General features: G+C 42.5%; 1 protein-coding gene across 1 annotated transcript in view; it reads right to left on the reverse strand.

Annotated features, from left to right (window-relative positions):
- Nucleotides 1–19184, reverse strand: part of TRMT1L (tRNA methyltransferase 1 like) — a 741948-nt gene that overhangs the window by 492604 nt on the left and 230160 nt on the right. The window contains exon 4 of the mRNA XM_044085311.1: nt 12705–12818. Coding sequence (XP_043941246.1) covers nt 12705–12818 — 114 coding nt within the window. The remainder of the gene's footprint in view (nt 1–12704; nt 12819–19184) is intronic.

The following is a 19184-nucleotide window of genomic DNA, read 5'->3' on the forward strand; positions in this document are numbered from 1 at the left end:
GGTAATAATTGGACTTACACAATCCCCTAGAATGGTAATACGCCCTGTAGGTGGTGAGGGTGGGGGAATTTGCACTGAACCTGTCAGCCAAGATGCTGGCAATGTCAGAAGGGTCAGTGTATTTTGTTCCATTTTGTACTAGCTCAGAACAGACCTGAGCATTGCCATTTAGGTTTTTGATGTAGCCATAGAAGGCCTTATGGTTATCCTTGGCAACTTTTTCAAAATTAGCTTTAGTTGACTTGATGAGGGCCCTCAATTTCTTACTAAATGCTGATCAGGGATGATTTTTCTACTTGAGATTTGGCCTTTTTTTGTATAAGTCTCCTCCTTTTATTGTAACGTTTGCTTATAGCTGGGGTCCACCAGACTGGTTTCTTCTTGCTTGAGGAAGGAGTCTTGGTTTTATTTGGGAAAGCACGGTCCATGCAATCCTGAAGATGCATATAGAGTGCCTTGTGTAGGATTCTGCATCCTGGATATCATTATCCTTCTGCAAGGGAATAGTGAAGCTTTCCACTTCAGATGCAAGTAGTTTGAAGTTTGCTTTGGAAAGGTTTTTGACTATGGTTTCTTTGATTGGGGGAGGTGGAGGAGTGAGGATGTCCAGGGTTATCAGTTTGTGGTCGGAAAGTTTGTGGTCGGATCTGATCAAGGAGGGGGTGATAATGGGTGTTGTACAATGGGCACCCATATTTGTGATGATTAAATCCAATATGTTGTCCCCTCTAGTGGGGGAACATACTAGTTGTTCAAGGGCATTTGAATTTATAAATTCTATGAATCGCTGAGCATAGGAGTTGGAACATTGGTAGTTCGCCCAGTCTATACCAGGGTAGTTGAAATCACCCAAGATTATGGTGTTGGATAGGACTTTTATATTTTCCAATGTCTCAAGGAATGCACAGTGAGCATCTTGGGACATGGTGGGCGATCTATAACAGGCTATGACTTGAAATGTGGTTTTGCCTGCTGATAGTTGCGCATGGATAATCTCTGGGGCATCATGCTGCGCTACTAACCTGGAGATATGGGTATCCTTGATGAATATGGATACACCTCCTCTGTACTGTGATCCGGTAACTGAGGCCAGTAGGTATGATATGAATTGCAACCTGGCAGTGCTGGGGTGCTCTCTTGAGCCAGGTTTCCGTCACTGCACAAACATCGATTTTCTCCATGCTGAGGACAGCCTTGTGTGTGTGCATTTTGAGGTTGAGACTTCTGGCGTTGAGTAGCATTACCCTTAGTTTTTGGTTACCTGTGCTGGTTACGGTGGTTGGTTTGTCCTTTGAGCCTTGCCTAAAAAAGGCACTATGGGGATGGCAAGAGCCTTGGCCAGTATTAGAAAACCTAGGGGTGACAGGTGCAACCCATCTCTGGCAAAACAGCGAGGCTTGTCTATCATGTCATCCCAGGCAGACAGACACTGGATCCCTTTAGAATGACACCAGAAGCTTAGCCAATTGTTGAAATTGATCATTTTGTCTTTGTATTGTGGTATCATTCTAGGTGAAGGTAGTATGCTACTCAAGGTCAGGGTCATACCAGCTTGGGCTACATGATCAGAGAGCTCCTCAAGGTCTCTTTTCATGTAGTCCAGGGAGGTACGTCTTAGATCATTCACACCAACATGTACAATGACAGCGTCATACTTGTACTGATTCTGGAGTGACCCAAGTGCCTGTGTTATGTGGTGGATCCCAGCACCAGACAGGCAGCTGACAGTAACCTTCTCCTTGTTCAGCCTGGTGAGTGGTGAGTGGAACATCCGTGTGCCTTACTATAGAGTCTCCTATTACTAGCATATAATACATGGAGCAATGGTTCCTCTGGATGACACCATGTATCCTAGGTAACTGAAGCCAATAGGCATATCAGTGAGGGAAGCCTGGATAGCAGTAACATATATGGACCTGACTGGCTTTTGAGCAGACGGACTTGCAATGATCCCCATCTCTATCTGAATCTTTACAAAGTTCTGCAACAGATGATCCAGCTCAACATAAGAAGCACTCTTGCAGAATCTGAAGGCCCTTGTAGAAATGGGAAGGAGGATCTTGAAGCTCGACTGTTTTTTTGGGAGAATCTGTAATAGTACTCTCTCTGGATATAAAGAAGGGGTATAGGCAGGGGCTCAAGAGGCATGGTCCTCCATCCCCAGAACCTTGGGAATCAGTGCAGAAGCCAAACAATTTAGAAGGTGCAACTTCAGCTCAGAGCCTTGGATTTCAATGATTTTTTCACTCCTGCCTTTCTAGACTTGGCAGTCTCTGGACCCAGAGGAAGAAGCCCCTTCAGTATGAGTTTATTCCTCCTGTCAGTGTGCCCTGGGATCAAAGGCAGAAGAAATATTACACACAGCACTCAAGTGTGAAACTAATAAATAGACCACAAACAAATTATGGGGGGGGGGGGATTTTATGACCACATTCAGAACATTTTTTTAAAGCAAGAAGTTTCTTCATTTATACCAATTGCCAAAATTCCATAAGGAGCAAGAGACTACAGCTACAGAATCAAAACAGCAAGCTTAATAATAGAATCACAATGATCAACAAAATTACTGACAATGTTTCTTGTAGATAATATACACTACACCTACAGTTACATAACTGTAGATTTTACATATTTATATTACACACACACACACACACACACACACACACACACACACACACACACACACACACACACACACACACACACACACACCTATAATCTTAACTATACAATGCCAAGAGGATCTCTATTACTAACACTACATAACACAATCGGAAAACAAAATGGCACAACAACCAAGAGAGGAAGGGCTAGAGAGACAACTTTATTTTTTTTTGTTTACATTTATAATCTTCACACAACTAGCTATAACAGCGAAACTGAAACTAAGACCAAAGGCCCACAAACTAGCAAAGAGCACAAGTTTTAACAAATAAGAGGTGGAACAGTCATTGGCAAAGTCCAGTGTTGTGACTTCAATAGGTAGCAAATGAGATCCGAGCTAGTGAGAGAGGAGCAAGGCATTATAAGCTGAAACCCTGGAAGGACTTGAGCCTGCATGATTGCATATGAGTGGGGGCTCTATGACCCATATGTTTTATCGGATGTAGGATCCGGGGTGCTTGTATGTACTTCATCTTCAGATAGGTAACATGGTACACTTCACTTACCTGCCTTGCACATTTGAGCAGAGCAGAAATATGAAAACCACCTACGTCATCTCTTTTTTTTATATTATCACTTAATTGTTTTGAACCATGGCTAAAAACTGACCATCTGCATCTGTTCACTCACCTAGTTATCATAGCAGCAACATAAATATGAACTCTTGATTGGACTAGTGAGATGTGTCACCTTGGATCCTGTTAATCTTTACACCCTTCCTGTGGTCTGGTTAGCATAAGAAGAGCAATAAATACTGAAATTTAATCAGTTTATTAACTCTACTACTTTTATAGTTATGCATGAAATTATTTAACAGATTTTTTTTTTAGCTTTGAAGAAAGATTGATGCTAATAAAATTACCTAAAATTATTATGTGCTCAAATAAGACACTGATTATATAAAAAAAATGAATGCAACTTTTATGGTACCCATCGAAATGTGGAACAGCTTATAAAAATGATATATGATTATGGGAATATGGTGAGAGACGTTTTCCTGACTTAGAATCCTACCACTCTCTAGCAGCAGTCATTAATAACTGTGGTTAGACCCTTATTATTAAAGCTACTGGAAAGATCTATATGAACAAATAATAATTTAAAGAAAAAAAGACAGTTTTGTGGCTACTTAAAATTTTCACTGAAGAAAATGCAATAAAATTAGATTCCAATTCCAAGTACACAATATTAATTTTGAATACTTTTACAAACTTTATAAGTTTCCATTAATTAACAAATGCCAATTTGCAATTTCTCCCATTTCTTTTATATGTGGTTCTTAGAAAGTCAAAAGTCAAAATTTAATATGTTTACATTGAAAATTAACAACTTGTGGTTGTGCCAGAAATGTTTTATACAAGTTATTTGTTGTCTGGTGATCAAATTCTTGGCAAGTGTAATTAGGTATTTCTTATAGATTATTATTTCAATTATTTCACAAAAGACTAGTAGATTTACATTATTAAAATGATGAAAATAATACATTTCCTAAGATTTACAAATTCCTAATACACATAAGGGGACAAATTTTATCTAAAATTAGTTTATCTACATTATATAAAATAATAAAAATCTAGACAAGAAATTCTGTGAATCTGCATAAATAGGAGTTGAGCTACTAAAAGAAAAAAAAAAACAAAAAATAAATTATTGGTTTAACATCATGTTTCTAGTGGATTTTTTTTATACTTGGAAATACATTTGTAGAAGTTTTCACACACATTATAAAATATCAAAATTTATAAAACCTGATGATTCTAAACAAGTGTAGACTGGATTCATATTTTCATGGACTGTGAAAACTTAGATGAATTCTCAGAGAATGAAAGTGACTTTTTACATGCATTTGGACATATAATTGTGATCTTACAAGACCAGGAAATCTAGTTAATGATTATATTCTATTGGTTATAAGTAGTAGTCAATATAAAGTGTTCTGGAGTTTACTAGCACTAGCAAGGAAAATTACTACTAAAAATTGGAAATTATATGTTGGACTTTTTTTGTTTAAGCCATTTTATATAGAATGAAAAAGTGTTGGAAAAAAAAATGACAGACAATCATGTTGGAATAAGTTGGAGATACTGATTTCTAAATATAAGTGGATTAGAATTGATAATATACTGAAAAAAGAAGTTATGTGCTCACCATAACATTCCATGTGAGTTGTTTATCTCGCCTTTATTCTCACTGATGGGTCCGGAGCCGATCCTCGGCTCCAACTTGGCCATTAGCAAAGCTCAAGGTTTGCCAGCAGCTAGAGACCAAGCCCCTTATCCCATGATGCACTGCTGGAATTACCTCAGATCTTGTTTGCTGCGTGTATATATAACCCTGTAAGGGGTGCACTCCCCAAGAAGGAAGAAGTATTGAACAACCAGGATGATACTAGCTTCTAGGTCAACTGTCAGCCAGGAGGGGGATAGAGGGAGGGACATGAGAATAAAGGTGAGATAAACAACTCACATGGAACGTTATGGTGAGTACATAAATTCTTTACGTGAAGTTGTTAAATATTGCCATTTATTCTCACTGATGGGTAGCGTCCCTAGCACCTGCAATCCTGGGTGGCTCACGGAAGTACATTTTTCAGGACCGTAGAACCAAAAGAATACCTGTCCCTGGAAGCCTTGTCCACTTGTAATGAGTGATAAAAGTATGAGGCTTTGACCAAGTGGCTGCAGCACAAATGTTATCAAGGGGCAATTTGGCTTAAAAAGCAGAAGACGTAGAAACGGCTCTGGCTGAATGAGCCTTTACTTTGTGTGGCAAAGGTATGTTAGCAGTTGCATGAACATATGATATACAATCCGATAACCACTTTGAAAGGGTTGTTTTAGCCACTGGTCTACCTTTTCTGGCCTCTGAAAAGGATACAAAAAGTTGATCTGATTTCCTAATATCCTTAGTTCTATCAAGATAAAATCTGAGCTGTCTGTGCACATCAAGTTTGTGCAGCATATATTCTAATTTGTTGGAATGGTTGGGAAAAAAGACTGGCAACTCAATGACCCGATTGATATTAGACTCAGAACAGACTTTAGGCAAAAAGGAGGGGTTTGGTTCAGAGAGATACTCTATCAGCATGGAAAATCATATATGGAGGTCTGATAGATGATGCTTGAAGTTCTGACACTCTGCGGGCAGAAGTAATGGCCACTAGAAAAATAGTTTTCCAGGGCAAAAATTTGAGATCACAAGATGATGCTGCTTCAAAGGGGGAAGAATTATTTGAGATAGCATAAAATTCAAATTCCAAGGAGAATAACGGGTTTTGACAGGAGGCCTCATGTGAAAAACACCTTTGAGAAAAACCTTAAATATTATGGCCCATTAGTTATCTAACCCATCCAATCCAAGGTGGAAATTAGATATGGCAGCTAACTGAACCCAAACTGTGACAGCTGCTGCTCCTTCCTTAAAAATCATTGTCAAAAACTCTAAAATGGACGACAACGGAGCTTGGAAAGGGTCAATTATTTGTATGCTGGCCCAGATGGAGAACCTTTTCCACTTACTGTGATATAGTTTTCTGGTGGATGGCTTATGAGAAGACAACAGAATTTGTCCTGTGTCATCTGAGAGGGACTGAAGCCTGGCTATTTGGGGAAGTGGATCAGCCAAGCAGTTAGCTTTAGAGACTGCAGTGAAGGGTGGAGGTCCCCTGACGGGCGTCTCAGGAGGTCTGGAACTGGATCCAGGATCCATGGATCCTCCAGCAGATGATGGTGAAGAAAACGGAACCAAATCTGGTGAGGCCAATGGGGGGCTATAAGGATAACGGTCCTTCCCAGCGAGTTTGCTTTCTGTAAAAACCTGGGTATCAATGGAATTGGAGGGAATGCATAAGCAGATGATGGTGAAGAAAACGAAACCAAATCTGGCGAGGCCAATGGGGGGCTATAAGGATAACGGTCCCTCCCAGCGAGTTTGCTTTCTGTAAAAACCTGGGTATCAATGGAATTGGAGGGAATGCATATAGGAAACCCGGAGGCCAATCGTGTACGAGTGCGTCTCTTGGGGGGGATGTCCCGGAGGTGGTATCAGGGCAAAGTAGCTTCTGCATTTGGTAATGATGTGACTGGCAAAGAAGTCACAGCAAGACTGGCCCCATTTGCGGAAAATCATGTCTGCAACATGTTGGTTGAGAGACCACTCGTGAGGCAACAAGATTGCCCTGCTCAGCTTGTCCGCTATCATGTTGGATTTCCCTGGGATGTGCATTGCTAACAGAAAATGCTGGGATGACACAGCCCATTGCCATACCCTGAGGGCTTCTCGACAAAGGGGGGTAAGACTTGGTTCCGCCCTGTTTGTTCAAGTATCAGACCACTGACATGTCTGAATTGCAATTGTCCCTAGAGGAAGAGAGTCCTGAAGTACTGCAATGCCAGAAGTACTGCTCTCAACTCCAGAACATTGATATGCAGATGTGACTCTTGATCCAGCCACGTGCCTTGGGCAGTCTTTCCCTGAAAATGCCCCCCCCCAATCAGGGAAGCATCCGTGGTCACAGTGGCTACTGGGGGGGGGGGGCACCAAAGGGTTGTCCTATTGTGACATGAAGAGACGTCAACCACCAGCGAAGGTCCCTCTTGCAAGAGTTTGTGATGAGAATCATATGGTTCATTGGCAATTTCTGGTAAGACCACTGAGCGAACAGAAGCCATTGAAGAATTCGCATATGCATCCTTGTGAGTGGAATGGCTAGAATTGCTGCCACCATCAAACCTAGTACCATCAAGACCTCTGCGGCTGTAGCTCTGTTCCTCGACACCAATGAGTTGACGTGTTGGCGAAGAAGTGAGACCCTTTCGACTGGAAGATGTAGAGTAGTGGTTGAGGTATCTAACTCTGCTCCTATAAAGACGGTATGCTGCGATGGCGACAAGGCGGACTTTTCGAAGTTGACTGTAATGCCCAAGTGGTTGCAGAGTGTCAGAGTAGATTCTGTTGCCTGAATCAATTGATGCCTGGTGGTGGGGGTAAGAGCCAATCGTCTAGGTATGGAAACACCTGGAATCCTAGACGCCTCAGGTGAGCCGTGACCACTGCCATGCATTTGGTGAACACTCTGGGGGCTGTAGTGAGACCAAAGGGCAGGGCTCGAAACTGGTAGTGATTGGCTCCCAGCTGGAAATGCAGGTGATCTCTGGAGTGTCTGTCCATCTTTATGTGGTAGTACGCATCCTTAGATAGATGCCTTTCCCTAAAAAGGGAAGAATGGCCTGAAGCGTGACCATTCGGAATTCTCTGTTTACAAATTGGTCAAGTCTGCTGAGGTCCAAGATAGGTCGCCAGTCCCTTGTTTTCTTTGGAACTAAAAAGAATCTGGAGTAAATTCCGAATCCTGTTTGGTCTGCTGGGACTGGCTGGATGACTCTTCTAGCAACTTGCGGACCTCTATAGTTGCTCGTTTCCGGAGACTGGGTGGAGCATCTGGGATTCTGTTGACAGGAGTGGGAGGGGAAGAGAACGGTATGAAATACCCTCTGGAAATGATGCTTTGTACCCAGGTATAAGATGTTATGCTTAGCCAGGCTTCTGGGTACAAAGATAAGCGACCCCCGACTGCCTCCAGAGCCGGACAGCCGGGTCTCCTTTCAGGAGCGCTAGTAGGGATGACCAGAGAACTGGCCTCTGTCACCCTGCTGTTGCGGACCCCCCCTACCACACGGGCAGAGTCTTCCATTACAACCTCATCCTCTACCTCTAGAGGGGGTTTTGCCATGTGTGTCCTGAAAGGCTCCCTGGGCTTTTCGGAACCACATCTTTCCGCCCTTAGGGCCCTCGGGACAGGGCAGAGTAAGGGGTAGAAAAACGGACTCAGACGGCAGAGAGCCTTTCCTTCCTGCTCACACCTGGTTAGAGTTTCATTTACCTTTGGCCCAAACAGGGATGAGCCATCAAATGGGGTGATGATAAAGGAAGACTTGAAAGGCTCCGCAAAGGAACAGAGACGCATCCAGGCTTGTCTATGCAGAGCAATGCCTGAACTAGCGACTCTAATCAAACCATCAACTGCATAAGATATGAGACGCATGGACGAGTTCACAAAATCGAGTTTAGGGCAGCGAGCTGGGTGTTAACTTTGTCGGCAAGCCCTGCAGCTACCGTACCCTGGAGAGCATCTCCTAGCTCTTTCAGGAGATCTCTTTGTAGTCTGGTAAAATGGGTTAAATAGCTCAGTGACAGAAGGGAAAAAGTCGCTGAACTAAACATGCGTTTCCCACATCTATCCATGATCCTGGAATCTCTGTTAGGAGGATGGATAGATGAGGATGCCTCAGACACTTCCTTTTTGGTAGCTGCCGCCACCACCACCATGGCATTAACAGGCACTCCCTTAGTCAAAAAAGCTTTGTCCACAGGGGCAGGGATGAACTTATTTGGCTTCCAAGGGACAGGTTCCATGGCCTCCGGAGACTCTCACGCCTTACGAGAGATCAGCTCCATGAGCTCATCGTAAGGCGGAGACACCCAAGAGGTGGAAGGTTGAGACCCGAAAGTCTTCAACAGCACTGACTCGTCCTCAGTAGGGCTTTTGGACTGCCAACTCCCCTTCTTATTAAGGATCTCCAATATCTCCACAAAGAAGATATCCTCAGAGGGGGATCGAGGGGACCCTTCTGACTCCTCCAACTCGGTGTCAGATGTCAAAGACTCCTGTGGGGAGTCCAAGTACCTTCTCTTGCACTGTCTCTTCCTGGGTACCTCCTCAGTGGGGTCTTCTGGGGAGGTCTCAGAGGAGCAGTGGGCACCCTGTGGGGCTACCTGAGGGTCAGGGTCTCTACGCTTGGGTTGACCGGTAGAAGCAGGAGTGGACACAGGCGCTTGAGGGGAGGAGGAAGCCAGACCTGATGCTGATGATGTCTTTGGAGACAGGACTCTCCTCATGGCATCGAACGCACCATGACTCAGACGAGAAGGGGTAGACTGATCCGAAGGGACAGTCCGATCCTCCCGCACCAAGGCCATGGGCTCAGAGCCTGAGGTAGGAGCTGAGCTCATCCAAGCTGAAGCCCAGAGAGGAAGAGTCAGCACCAAGTCGGTACGACTATCCTCTCCGGACCAGACAGGTGAGTGTCGGTTCCTAGAGTTCCCTGTCGGCACCGGAGAAGTCAGAGTAGATGGAAGCGATAACACTGGAGCAGGTCTCTCCTCCACAGGCTCAACAACCATCAGGTCGGCCTCCTCTGGCTCCAAACATCCAGTACGGCTCAGAGGAGAGCAGTCAAGTCTGGGTTAATGGTCTTCGGTTCCGACGAAGACGTCGGAGCCGACAACCAGTTAGCAAGGCCTGGTGCTCGTAAAAGCTTCTGCACCAACCGGTCCATATCCAGATCTGAGAGGCTGACAGAAGACTTCGAGGAGTGCACTGAGGGTGCTGGTTGGAGCAGAGGAGATGAGGGAATCTCAGAAACTGGCTCCAAAGCTGTGAGCTGGCTCCAAGCAGAAGGGACACTCTTTTCCAAAGGCAGTGGAACCGATGGACCCAACACCCTCCCATTTTTTAGCCTTTTTCGATAACTTGGAGTCACCTCAAGACTTGGATGACTTACAGGATTTACTAGCACCATCCTGGTCACCCAGCGCTTCCGAGAAAGGGTGCTGAAATAAACATCTATCCACCAATTTCTTCCTCCTCTCTAAAAGTACCCTGGAAGAGAAGGAGTGACGGAGTGACAGATGCTACAAGAGTCTTGGAGGTGTAATACCCCCAGACAAAAAACACACTGAACGTGCCAGTCAGTGAGTGACATTTTTTTGTCGACAATCCGGACATTTTTTGAAGCCAGATTTAGGATGTGGCTTCTCTTTCTCAGACATACTTTTAAATTTAGACAAATTTAAACAAATGGAAAAAACACACTCAAAGCAACTATTTAAATAACTACTAAGAATTTAGTTAAATACAAGGCCAACTACTAGGCCAACTGTTAACTAGAAACACTTCTATAGAAAACACTAAGCTAACACAGGGCACTTATCTAAATATATATATATATATATATATATATATATATATATATATACACACACACATACATACATACATACATATACACACACACACACACTATCTAACAAGAATGAAAGTCAAGAAAGTTTTTAAAACTTGCAAACAGACAAATTTTTCCAATAAAATTGGTCCGAGCTATCTGGAACACAGAGATCTGTGCCGCGGCAAACTAGATCTGAGGTAATTCCAGCAGTGCATCATGGGATAAGGGGCTTGGTCTCGAGCTACTGGCAAACCTTGAGCTTTGCTAACGGCTGTGTCGGAGCCGAGGATCGGCTCTGAACCCATCAGTGAGAATAAACGGCGAGATTTAACAACTTCACATTAACTATTTCTGACACCAATACATAAATGATATAATTTGTTATATACTGGTCATACGTTGAAAATTAACATTTAAAAAGCTATAAATACATAAGAAACAGGACTAAAAATTACAATAAATAAATAAATATTTTTCCATGTATTTTTAATTCTGCTATTGCCTCCTTCACTGTACTATAGCTTTTGAAGCAGGGTTTTTATAATCACTCACTATTTCCATAAAATCGAAGTACAGTTTGTAAAAATTCTCTCAAATATGTCAGCAGCTATTGAGAAACACCATCCCTTATTCATAATGGGTTCCTCTACAATCTCATTTGGTCTTGTCTAGTCTAAACTTCAACTAGGCAAAACTGGTCGAAGTTTCCACCCAACTATACAAAATGGGTATTGTTTTGTAAAGAGGCAAGCCCCCAGAATCTATATGCATTAAATTCACTAATGCACAATCAAGAGAAATAAGAAAGGCCAAAAAAAAAACTGAGTCACTACTGGTGTACACAGAATCTGCAACACTTGGAGTTTCATAGGTTCACAGTTCATAGTTGTATACTGGGCTAATGACCAGTATTGGTTTCAGAAGCCTAGCCATTCAACCCAAATGTGTTCCATAAGTTATATGTTTTAGACATTTATATAGAGGGTGATTGTTGGCTATGACATGATGTACTTAATACTTCAATCTATCAATGACACTGGCGCCAAACCAGGGGTGAATTTTTGTTTTGCTTCAATGATCCAAGTTGCACTTAAAAAGGGTTACGGAGGGACTTTGTTTCACATGGATGGGGAGCCTATTCCAGAAGATGGGAATTTTCGGAGATACATTTCTGTCTCTCCAATATGTCCTATTATGTTGCAAGCAAAATTTAGGTCTTTAGCTCTAGTAGTTCTGAAACTGAGAAAGTGTGCTCAAACAAAGTATATGTGAGCTGGATTTTATCAATAGAAGGATAACAGTCTACTAGTAGAGTGTCAATTAAATCGAATGAATTATGCATTTTAATATTTTTATTGGAAATTGTCATACTATTTATATGATACTGTACACACTGTGATTCAGTAACAAGGAAAAACACACGTCTGGATCGCACTGTGCAGCAATGATTTACATCTGGATGTAGCTACAAGACTAAAACAACAAGATGTAACTTTGTTGAAACAAAGCATTTTTTTTTTCACTTGAGGCAAGGCCTCCCTTGCACCCCCACATCCCCTTAACTTACATATACTGTCACACAAATCTGGACAAAAAAAAATAAAAAAAAAGTCAGCCAACTTGCATCATTCTACTGACAGGTGCAAATCTGATCACTGTAGATATATTTAGCATGGTTAACTTTGATCTCATGACATACAGAAACAAGATTGTACTCCAAGTATTCCAGTAAATGGAAGAAATGTTCCTGCTACAAAAGTGCTTTTTAGAAAGCACCAAACCACCAGTTAAAGAGATTCAGTACTGGAGTTTTTCATGCAAATTATCATTCTAAGGAAGAAAGCTCATCTTCTCACGTCCACAGCAGGTGTACATATTGACAATGCCCATCAGCAGAAAACCCTGAAGACAATACTTTAATGTCACAGTTACAAAAAACTGCATCAGCAAAAAAGAACGCAGAAAATGACCTGTTTAACGACATGATAAATAAGAAAGTTAGGAGGCAAAATACATATACACACACCATACCTTCAAATTCTACAGAGACTTTCCAATGCAGATTCTGAATATGACGACGAAGCTTGTGACTGTAGCATGGTTTAAATTTTTCTTCTGGGCAGAGTGGACAGGGCTTCTTTCCAGCTGGGGATACAAGTATTTGGTTTACATTAGTTGATCATCACACATTTAGTTTACATTTTACAGTACTGCCTTGAAATTACTAATACAGCACTACACTACACTCAATATGCTCATTTACTAAGGATTAAAACTGAAGGAATTCAATGGGACAGACTTAAACGTTGCTCTCCCTCTCAGGGATTGACAGACCCAGTAGGAAAATGCACATGTAACTGCTGTCAAACTGCAAGCTTCTATGGTGTGGAACAGAATGAAAACATCATCTGAGTGAAAAAAAAAGATTCCAACCCATTTATGTTGCTGTGATACAATATCACAGAGTCCCAAGTCTAGACACAAGTATTGGCCCATGATAACTTTGGATTCTGTTTCATGAGGTCATACTCCCCGATATCCTGGCCAAATTTCCCCTCATAATATATATGCTACCTCAAGTCTCCTTTGAAAAGAGGTTACTAGCCTAGTGGGAATAACACGGCCAAAGGAAAAATACCACTAGCTGCTTCCTTTTAAGCTGTTTTCAGACTAAAAGTTGCAGTGTGCATTTGGGTTAAATTAGTCATTTATAGAGAGTTACAAACCTTGCTGTAAGCTTAAAATGTGCTATAATCTGATGATGCACTCCATTCAGTTTGAAACTTACTTTTACTCAACCTTTAATATGCAATTCATTTATTTATGACCAACTAGAAAGGTTTCACTTGCTAAACGAGATATTAAAAACAAACAAGGAAATGTAGTTGAAAAATGTTTGCCTGTTCTTTTCTGTTTTTAAACATTTATTCATTTCCTGTTTTCAACTATTTTAACCAAACATGTCACTGTACAACATGTATTCTATTTGATTACTCCATATGTACATGTGACAGAGGGAAAACAGATTAGAAAAAACAAAGCTTAATATTTTCTGAGGTTGTGATAAAAAGGACTTTTCACTTTATTCTAGCAAATCAGGTTGCGAACAAGAGTACTCTAAGATCAAGAATAAAACCACCTACATCAAAAAAAAAAAAAAAAAAAAAAAAAAAAAAAAAGTTTGCTTATTTTTAATTTATTTAGCATTTATTTACTGAGAGAGTCTGACAGGGATGACTAGCATACCCCTTTTCAGTGGGGGCTCAGGGAGAAAAGCTCCAGCACACAGATACAATTTAAAAATTTGCTACTTTTTGCAGACTCTCATACAAGTGCAAAGAACAAAATTAACATGTTGGATATGATACAACAACATGGGGGATTTAGGCAAAAGAAAAAAGTACAGTTGTGTACCTACCATAAATGTAGATGATAGAGTGTATTCACTGTTGCAGTCATTAAACTTGGGATATCCTGCTGGCAGGCTACCCGCAGTCGGCCAGAATTCCAAAGTCTAGGTCCGGCGTCGGTTGCTGTCACCTCCTACCTGGCGTCAGTGCGCCAGGAATATAAAAGATGCAGCCGACGCCATTTTCTTCAGTTTTTCTTGCCCCAGATGTCAGGTGCCCCTATATAGGAAGGCTAAAAAATTATGCCAATAAGTATGCATGCACAACAATAACATTTCCTTCATCTACAAGCAAATACACCACATAGGTTGTATAGGATGGAGAAGTACAGAAAAGTCCCAGCAAAGAAAGGGGGATGGTGGGAGGGTAACCTGGACTGAAACAGTGAATACACTCGAACATAAACATTTATGGTAGGTACACAACTGTACTATGTTCATCTGGATTCACTGTTGCAGTCATTACACTTGGGTTGAATCCCAAAGCTGAGGTTGGGTGGCTGGGTCTAAATAGGATTAGGAGAGGCTATAAGGCCCTGTGGAACTACAGTGGCGAAGCCTGCCTAGATTTAGAGTAGAGAGGTAAGTGGTAGTGCTTGGTAAAAGTGTGCAATAAACTCCAAGTTGCAGCCTCTAAAATGTCTTTGGTAGGTACTCCTCTGAGGAAGGCTGCTGAAGTGGCTGCTGCTCTAGCAGGATGTGGCCTAATGGCCTTAGGAATTGATTTGCCATGTTGTGAATAGCAGAAACGAATGCAATGGCCTATCCATTTTGAAATAGTCTGCTTTGAGATAGCCTTTCCTTGTGATCTTGCAGCATATGCCACCAAAAGTTGCTCAGTCTTTCTGAAAACTTTAGTTCTGTCCAAGTAGAAGCGTAGTCTGTGTATGTCCACAGAATGCAGGAATCTCTCACCCTTATTCTGTGGGTTTGGATAAAAGGTGGGCAAATGAATGGTTTGGTTAAGGGCCACACTGGACACCACCTTAGGCATAAAAGTTGGGTTTGTCCTCAGAGAAACCTTGTCTTGATGAAAAATGATAAAAGGCTCCACAGCCATGAGTGCCTGTAATTCTGAGACTCGTTTTGCAGAGGTTATTGCTAGGAGCAGAGCTGTTTTCCATAAGAACTTTATTTCAGCTGTGTTGGCTGGCTCAAAAGGTGGCAGTGTTAGTTTTTCCAAGACATAATTGAGATCCCATGCAGATATTGGTGCTCTCCTTGGGGGTCTTATGTTTTTGGCCCTTCTGAGGTACTGTCTTAGCAATGGATGTGAAAAAATAGGTGGGTCCGTATTGTAATGAGCTAAAATGGCAGAGGCATGGATTTTAATTGATGAAAAAGATAGGCCTTTGTCCAGCATCTCAGTTAGATATTGTAAAGTCTGAGGAATATTTGGTACAATTGTGTCAATTCCTTGTGCCTGGTTCCAGGCACAGAATCTCTTCCATTTTTCTTCATAAGATTTTCTGGTACTAGGCCTCCTGGCCTCCAGAATAACATCAATCACTACTTTAGAGAGAGTTGTGTTATGAATAGCTACATTATCTGCCATGCTGCCACATTTAGTGCCCTGAGTTGGTTGTGCCAAATATGATTGTTTCGCTGAGTCAGTAAATGAGGAATCGGAGGTAATCTCCAGGTTGGGCCTTGAGACAAGCTCTTTAGGATTGGATGCCAGTGCTGTCGGGGCCAGTCTGGGGCAATCAGAATCATTTTTGGCTTCTCTTGTCTGACCTTTAGGAGTACCTTGGGGAGGAGAGGCAGAGGTGGAAAGGCATACACTGTAAGGTTTTTCCAGCTGAATGATAGAGCATCCACTTTCCATGCTTGCTTGTGATAAGTCCCTGTGCAGAATCTTTGTAGCTGGCAGTTGTGAGGGGTGGCAAATAGATCTATGTCCGGGCATCCCCATTTCTTTGTTATCATGCTGAAGACTTGTGGATCCAGTTGCCACTCGTGGGGATCCGCAAGGTTTCTGCTTAATTCTTCTGCCAGAATATTTTTCTTTCCTGGCAGGAATTGGGCTTGCAGGTGTACTTGATAAGGCAATGCTGTGTCCCACAAAGTCATGGCTTGTCTGCAGAGGGGGTAGGAATGTGTGCCTCCTTGCTTGTTTATGTACCACATGACTGTAGTATTGTCCGTCTTTATCAGAAGTTGTCCTGGAAGAAGTAGATCCTTGAAAGCTGTTAGGGCATTCTGAACAGCCAGCATCTCTTTTTGATTGATATGAAAATGCATTTGGCTTATGGACCATGTGCCCAGAATACATTTTTCCTGCCATGTGTGCCCCCAGGCATAGTCTGATGCATCTGTTGTTATTGACTGCCTGGCTGTGGGTAGGGAGAATGGCTGTCCCTTGTTGTGGTGACAGGCCTGTGTCCACCATCAAAATTCCTGTTGCAGGCTAGGAATGAGGGTTACTAATGTTTCCAGGCTGTGGCAATGTTGAGTCCAATCACTTTTTAGATACCATTGTAGTTTCCTCATATGCAGTCTGGCATATGGAATTAGAAGAATGCAGGATGCCATGAAGCCCAAAGCCTGCAGAATTTTTCTTGCAGATAACTGGGTCTTTGTTGCCAACATTTTGAAGAAGTTAGTTGCCTTTGTTTGTCTGGCGTGAGATAAGCCATCTGGGTAGTTGTATTTAAGCTTGCACCCAGGAATATTATCTCTTGAGAGGGTACTAGTTTTGATTTCTTTTCGTTTACTGTGTACCCCAGGCAATTTAGCAATCTTTTTACAAACGCCAGATGTTTCAGTAGAATGTCCTTGTTCTCTGCTTGAATAAGGCAGTCGTCCAAGTAGGGAAATATTTGAATTCCTCTGTCTGCAGAAAGCAATTACTGGTGCCAGGCATTTTGTGAAGACCCTAGGCGCAGTAGATAAGCCAAAAGGCAGTGCAGAGAATTGGTAGTGCATTGAGCCAGCTATGAATCTGAGGTATCTTCTGCAATTGTCCGACCGGAACATGCAGTATGCCTCCTTTAGGTCCAAAGTTATGAGCGAAGCCTTGTTGCCCAACATGGGCAGAAGTTGCTGCAGAGTTAACATTTTGAATTTTGGAACTTCCAGAAAAGTGTTTAGAATAGACAAGTCCAGTATTGGTCTCCAGGCATTGTCCTTTCTGGGTACCAAGAAGAGTCTTGAGTAAAATCCTTGTCCCTGCTCCTGAAGTGGTACTTGCTGAATGGTCCCCATGTCCATGAGGGAAGAAAGTTGCTTTTGTGCCTCTGCCCATTGGTTGTGTGGCAGGTCTGGCATGCCTCTTGCCTTTGGCAGGGTGTGAAAGTGGAACCTGTGGCCGTGAGACACTATATTAAAGATCCATTTGTCCTGTGTAATCATGAGCCAGTTTTGTTGAAAAAGTGCTAGTTTTCCACCTAAGGGAGCTTCCAAAAGGTAAGTGCTTGGAAGTGGTAGAGGAAAGTCATTGTGACCGTTTCCTATAAGGTTGAGATTTGTCTTCTCCACTTCTGGAGGTGGAAGCACCCCATTGTTTAAGCCTGTATGAGCCTTGGGGCTGGACTCTGCCTCTAGGGCGTCTGTATCTGCCTGTTTGTGGCCTATCTGATACTGGAAAGGACCAATTTTTGAAGGCCAGTTTCTGCTAAATCTGGGTGGCAGTACCTGTAAGAAATCTTTAACTGTTTGCATAGATTTCGCTTTATCCTCCATTTTCTTCAACACCTCTTCTGCCTTAATACCAAACAAAGTATCATGCTGTAATGGAGCATCTAATAATTTTGCTTTAACATGATCAGGCAGATTCTGTTCCTTTATCCAAGCATGCCTTCTTATCACAGAACGTGTCACAGCGGCCCTACAAGAGGCCTCCAAAGAATCAAAACCACATTGCAAAGTATGCTCTCCCACCTGTTCAGCTGCATGCAATAAATCCTGCATTTCCTTGTTGTTTGGACAGTCAGAATTAGTCATCATTTTTTGTTTTAATAGTAACATTTAAGTATTGCTGATATTTAAGCATATGAAATTGACAATTTAAGGCCCTTACGGCCAAAGTAGCAAGTGTAAACTTTTTCCCCCATCTGTCCAGTGCCCTTGAATCTCTATCAGAGGGGACAGGGTTTTTTTTGCAGTGGAAGCCTTGACACCCTTAGGACCCTGGGAAATGGTCTCTGGGTCAGCTGCAGGATTTTTATATAAAAATTTATGGGAATCTGGAACCCTGTAGTATCGGTCTGGCTTAACTGGTGCAGGAGGTACGGAGTCTGGAGACAGGCTGGACTCTGAAAAAACATCATAAACAATGTCCAGAACAGGGGGAATCGCAAGGGGTCTGTGCTGTGGAAGTAAAAGAAAATCGCTGAGCCTTTTCTTAGATTCCGAGTAATCCTGGCTCTCCCATTGGAAATGCTCCCTCATGGTATGCAGGATTTCCCCAAAAGAGTAATCTTCAGGAGGAGAAGCTGAAGGAATAGATTCTTCAGCATCAGAATCCTCATAGGGAGGAAGAGAGTATTCTACATCAGAGGAGGGATCAGAGGAAATGGAAACCCGATCTGAAGATTCATATTCAGTCTCTTGCCTAGGCCTTTTATCAGGAGGGGGATGGGAGCCCCTGATCAAAGTAATAAGGTCTTCGGCCATTTTGAGCATTTGTTTTTTAGGCATGGAAGTTTTTCCTGGAGAATGCTGTACTTGTTTCTTTGTCTTTACAGCTGCTTTAGTCTTTGGCTTTGAAGATGAAGATGGCTTTACATATAACTGTGTTGGTCTGAAAACACCCTCAGAAGCCGATGCCTGCACAGCGGCTCTGGACCCATCTGAGGGGACCGTTTCCGAGGATCCAATACCTTGAGTTTCCAAAGGTCCAGTCGGCTCCACGTGGGAGTCGGAAGCGGCCTGTGGCTCTGAGGTAGCGGGTGCCAGGGGCTGCGAAAGCACTTCACTGAGAACCGGCGAACAGACGAGTAGCTTAGCGGAAGCCTCATCGTCGGTTTTGAGACCTCGGATGCCTGTCCTTGTCTTTATCCCTGCGTTTTTTAGAAACTCCGTTTGTCGGTTGTTCCGACAGCATAGTATAATTAAATCTTCGGCTGAAGTAATGAAAGGCAAAATTGTACAGACGCTTG

Source organism: Protopterus annectens, chromosome 10.part0 (genome assembly GCF_019279795.1).
Source record: "Protopterus annectens isolate FY-2018-M chromosome 10.part0, PAN1.0, whole genome shotgun sequence".
NCBI lineage: Eukaryota > Metazoa > Chordata > Ceratodontiformes > Protopteridae > Protopterus > Protopterus annectens.